This window comes from Cebus imitator, unplaced genomic scaffold (assembly GCF_001604975.1).
Source record: "Cebus imitator isolate Cc_AM_T3 unplaced genomic scaffold, Cebus_imitator-1.0 Scaffold297, whole genome shotgun sequence".
In the NCBI taxonomy this organism is placed as follows: Eukaryota; Metazoa; Chordata; class Mammalia; order Primates; family Cebidae; genus Cebus; species Cebus imitator.
The window spans coordinates 364,527-370,207 of NW_016107612.1; the positions used below are offsets into that span (position 1 = coordinate 364,527).

The window sequence follows — 5,681 nt, forward strand, 5'->3', positions numbered from 1 at the left end:
GGATTACAGGCTTGAGCCACCGCGCCCGGCCTCTTCCTCCCAGGTTTAACCGATTCTCCCCCCTCAGCTTCCTAAATAGCTGGGATTACAGGCATCTGCCATCATGCCCAGGTAGTTTTTGTAATTTTGCAGAGACCGGATTTCACCATGTTATATTGGCCAGGCTGGTCTTGAACTTGTGATCTGCCTATCTCCGCTTCCCAAAGTGCTGGGATTACAGGTGTAAGCCGCCTGAGATGCTTATTTAAAAGGAGTCAGTCCTCTGGAAAACAGATGTAGGGAATATACATTTTAAACCATTTTGTATGATTGTTATTGAGATTTGAGAACCATTGTTTTAGTGACTGATTTTGGGTTAACTGGTAAGCATTAGTTATACTTGTGTCTTGGTTTTTATCAACATCAGTTTACATATAACAGGAATGTTGGTTAATTATTTTTAACATGCAGTAGAGAAATAACTTTAGAAGATCATATTTTAAGGCACGAGGAAGATCAGAATTTGAACCTGTTTGATATTCTGTATTTTAATTTAGTTCAGTGCTTTCTATTTCATCCTTCTGGGTTTATTAGGAGGGCAGGGTTATTGTAATGACTTAACCTCTGGGAATGTGGAGTATATTCATTCAAGTGAGTGGACTGAGAGAAATTTAGAGACAGGAATATGGAGCCTTAAAGATTCAGAACACGTGAGGTGGCAGGAGAGTGATCACTCAACACTAGTCCCTAGCACCAGAAAGAGAGAGAGAGAGATCATTACTTTCTGTACTTTGTCAACATAAAGGGCTATTTTTCAGAGACTTTCTTTTTTTACTTTAGAAATGTCCCTCTAAAAATAAAACTATTGTATACATAATTGGTAGATTAGGTAAGGATTGTTGAAATAAGTTGAGGATCCTTATGTCAGCCCTCTAAATTGTGTGGGGATAGGAGGGAGTTTTATTATAGGTCTGTAAGATGGAAGGGAAAACCTGCCCTAAAAACAACACTCATTATTGGTGTTGCTTATCCTTTAGTTGGCTTGCCTATATAGAGTGAGTTATTTTTTTTGTAATAACAGCCTTATTGAGATAATAATTCATACTACCATGGTGTTTGTATTGTTTTTTAAGGCCTTTGGTTTCTCATTGCTGTCTAATTAGAAAAGAGATGAGTTTACTATAGAAGTTATTAAGACTTTTAAGGTTTGCATTTTTAAGGAGTTTAAAGACATTTATATACATATATCTGGGTCTGCCTCTAGAAGTTGTTTTGCTATAGTTCTCTCATAAATACCTTAACTTACTTAGATTTTTATCTCTGAAGGAGATTCATGAAATCTACTTATGTATTAGTGCCAGGATATGGGGCAGAGGATGGGAGCTAGATGAACCAAAAGTGTACTCAAATGGTTTTTACTGTCTCAGAAAAGAGGGACATATAATCCAGGCTTAGCATTTAAGGATAACTCTTTTTCCTGTCCCTACCCCTTTAGTATATCGAGTATGGACAGCAGTCGAGAGATCCTCCTGTGAAAATGCAAGGCTCTATTACAACCCCTGGAAGTATTGCGCTGGCGCAGGCCCAGGCTCAGGCACAGGTTCCAGCAAAAGCTCCTCTTGCTGGTCAGGTTAGCACTATGGTAACCACCTCAACAACCACTACTGTTGCTAAAACCGTTACGGTAACCAGGCCAACTGGAGTCAGCTTTAAGAAAGATGTGCCAGTAAGTAGATTTTTCCTTTTTCTCTTCCAGGATTTGTGATTATATTGTAATAAATCAGTAGTGAGCATGTATTAGAATTTTATCATAACACATGCCTACTAAACAAGATATAAAAGACTGACATTTCTTCCTTTGTATCTCCCATCCTTATGTTTCCCAGAGGCAAACATATTAATAGTTCACTGTTCTTCCCCACATTTCTGATACACAATCATACCATGTGTATTTTTTAATACTAAATTTGTGTACATTATTGGATTTTTTTCAAGGAAGCATTTCAACTTATTTGCTTTACGTACTTTATTTTTTTTAGCCTTCTATCAATACTACAAATATAGATACATTGCTTGTGGCCACAGATCAAACTGAGAGAATTGTGGAGCCCCCGGAAAATATCCAGGAGAAAATTGCTTTTATTTTCAATAATCTCTCACAGTCAAATATGACACAAAAGGTGAGAATGCTGTCATAGTTTATAAATGACTTCTCTTTTTTTTAATGGACAAATGGATATATTGCTGACCCTTTTAAATACTTTAAAGGTAGAGGTAATAAAATCAAAGCAAAGGGAATGTGTATATTCAACTAGTGGTTTTGTTAGACATTAGTACCAGTTTTTAAGGTTTAGTTTTGCAGTGATTTATAGGCTTCTTGAAATAAGCTTAATGTTCTCATGGTGTTAGAAAGTTTCATTTGTACTAGTCATTAGTCATAACTCAATTTCTCCCAATGACTATTGAGAATATTTATTACAACCTAATAACTGAGGCAGACATTGTGAAAAGCATAAAGATTTCTACTTGCCTCCTCAGATTATATGGTAAAAGAGTATAGTTGGCCCTTGAGCAACATGGGGGGTTATTTTTGCCAATCCTTTATGTAGCCAAATCCTGGCATAACTTTTTACTCCCCCAGAACTTAACTATTAACAGCCTGCTGTTGAACACAAATAGTTGATATGCCTGTAATACTATATTCTTAGAATAAAATAAGCTAGAAAAAAATATGAAGAAAATTATTAGGAAGAAAAATATATTTACTGTTAAGTAGAAATGGATCATCATATAGATCTTTATCTTCATGTTTGATAATTTGAGGAGGAGAAGAGGAACTCTTGTTGTCTCTGAGGTAACGGAGGTATAAATAGAAGAAAATCGGCATTTAATTTGACCCTTTGTAGTTCATATCCTTGTTCAAGGGTCAACTGCACTTGGAAACGCCAGAGTTAGCCAAGGATTCCTAGAGATGGAAATTTAGGAAAACATAGTTCTGGAACCATCTTTGGGTACACTGTAGATCAGTAATTTACATGGAGAGGGGGACTGCACATGTTTTGTAATTTTACAGCTGAAAATGACCATAGATGTTTCAGTGCCAGTCACCTACAGGTTGAGTTCTGATAGACTGTGGAATTGAGCATACCCTTCTTCTTTGTAGCGTCTATGTGGTGTGAAGGATAGTCGTGCTTTAGCATATAAGTTAGTTCTGCAAAGAGCCAGGTGCTGTATAGTATGGTTCATAGAAACCAAATCTTATTTTAATTCTGTGCTTCCCATATCATATTGACCGGCTAGGTTGAAGAGCTAAAGGAAACTGTGAAAGAAGAATTTATGCCATGGGTTTCACAGTATCTGGTTATGAAGAGAGTCAGTATTGAGCCAAACTTTCATAGCCTGTATTCAAACTTCCTTGACACACTGAAGAATCCTGAATTTAACAAGATGGTTCTGAATGAGACCTATAGAAACATTAAAGTAAGAGTTGTTTCTTATATTTTTTTAAATTGTTTCAAATTTGGAAATGGCTGATTATATAGGTAGGATTTTTGCTATTTTCCCTTGTATGTTATCAATATTAGGTACCTGTGGAAATTGCTCTAGATTTTCTTTCTTACATTGGAACTAAATTATATGAAGAATTTAAATTTATAGGCATGCCCAGTGCATTTTCTTTGAAAGTAACCACTATTATGAATTGTTTTTGTCATGCCATGTATGATTTTAGAACTTTACCATTGTTATGCATAAACAGCATAATATTGCTGAGCATATTCTGTATGGTGTCACCCTCTACATCATTTTCACGTGCTTTTTTTTTCTACCCTGGATATTATTCATGATAATGCTCTTTGCTGTAGTCCCCGGGTTTTTTTTTTCTTTTTTTTCTTGAGACTTCGGTCTCGCTACGTTTCCTAGGTTGGAGTTCAGTGTTGTGATCTCTGCTCACTGCAGTCTCTGCCTTCCAGGTTCAAGCAATTCTTCCACCTCAGCCTCCAAATAGCTGGGATTACAGGCGTACCACCATGCCCAGCTAATTTTTTTATTTTTAGTAGAGACATTTTTTTTCCCCCCAACCATATTGGCCAGGCAGGTCCTGAACTCCTGACCTTAGGTGATCTACTGTCCTGGGCCTCCTTTCAGAGTGCTGGGGGTTACAGCCATGAGTCACCACCGCACCCTCGCCTCCCTCCCCTCTCTCCTCTTTTTTAAAAAATAGAAAATACAGTCTGACAGAAAACCATTGTATGGATTTGTATTGCTAGTGCGCATTTGAGTGGTTAATCGCTTCAGCTATTATAAACAATACTGTCCTGGATGTTTTTGTTTGTATCTTGTGATATTCAAGTGCCAGATACCTTTAGACTCTAAATCTGTTTGTGGAATAGCTGTTGTCTAGGATTCTGTGCAGTTTAAGGCCAAGCTCTACTGAGCTGAGGCTTATTCAACAAAATTCAAGTGTTGTACTTTCTAAACCATCACATATTTCTTAGGAGGAAAACATTCCAGAATCAGCATATAGCTATGGTCATTCTTTGTTCAATAACTTGGGATATTGGCTTAGAAACCAGCACTATATTTAAACCTGTGGATGGGAATATTCCCCATTCTTGGTTACGCTGTAGTGCAAAAGAATTCCTGGCTCTCTGTTGCACAGCTGACTTGTGCCATTCTGCTGTTGCTGTATGGAGTTAAGGAACATGACTCTATTTAGTTTTTGTTATCTGATAGCAAGGGTGGTTGGAATACATAAAAGTTTCCACGTACCTGCGACAAAGTTTCAAGATCTCATTTTTTTAAACCAAAGTTTAAATATAGCCATAAATCAAGAGGTACCATACAGAAGATGGGTATATACATATGTGCTTACCTGCAGCCAAAACACTCTCCTGTGATAATTCTGTCCCCCTTAGAAAAACAATAATGGGCCAGTGGCTCACGCCTGTAATCCCAGCACTTTGGGAGGCTGAGGCAGGCAGATCCCGTGAGGTCGGGAGTTTGAGACCAGCCTGACCAACATGGAGAAACATCGCCTCTACTAAAAATACAAAATTAGCTGAGCATGGTGGTGCATGCCTACAATCCCAGCTACTCGGGAGGCTTAGGCAGGAGAATTGCTTGAACCCGCGAGGTGGAGGTTTCAGTGAGCCGAGATTGTGCCATTGTACTCCAGCTTGGGCAACAAGAGCGAAACTCTGTCTCAAAAAAAAAAAAAAAACAAAAACAAAAAAAAAAAAAAAACCCACAAAGGATAAACAGAAAAACAATAACTGAAGAATCAGTTAAATGGTTTTGTTTGTTTTGTTTTTTAGAAATTTGAAAAGGAACATATAAACAGTATTATACTATATCTCTCAGAAAGTTAGTTGGTTGCAGAAATTTGTTAATGACCTGGATATACTGAAAATGGCAATAGGAGGATGATTTGTTTATATTCCTTTGTATGCCTACTGCCTTTAAAGACTTAACAAGTCTGGCTATCATCCTCATTTAAATTGAATTGTGCGCTGCAAAATAGCTTTGCAGTTAGGTCTTTGCTTTAAATCTAGCTAAGGTTTTCAGAGTTGAAAATACTTTTCTTTTTTTTTTGAGACGGAGTTTCGCTCTTGTTACCCAGGCTGGAGTGCAATGGCGCGATCTCGGCTCACCGCAACCTCCGCCTCCTGGGTTCAGGCAATTCTCCTGCCTCAGCCTCCTGA

The 5,681-nt window shown here is 37.7% G+C and overlaps 1 protein-coding gene and 1 non-coding gene across 2 annotated transcripts in view; both read left to right on the forward strand.

The window, feature by feature from the left end:
* CNOT1 (CCR4-NOT transcription complex subunit 1) overlaps positions 1–5,681 on the forward strand; it is a 93,740-nt gene that overhangs the window by 60,218 nt on the left and 27,841 nt on the right. The window contains exons 23-26 of the mRNA XM_037729268.1: positions 1,475–1,705; positions 2,019–2,159; positions 3,280–3,508; positions 4,547–4,665. Coding sequence (XP_037585196.1) covers positions 1,475–1,705; positions 2,019–2,159; positions 3,280–3,508; positions 4,547–4,665 — 720 coding nt within the window. The remainder of the gene's footprint in view (positions 1–1,474; positions 1,706–2,018; positions 2,160–3,279; positions 3,509–4,546; positions 4,666–5,681) is intronic.
* Positions 4,552–4,686, forward strand: LOC119467506. Its single transcript, XR_005196048.1, has one exon. It is a non-coding gene; the product is annotated as a small nucleolar RNA SNORA46 (small nucleolar RNA).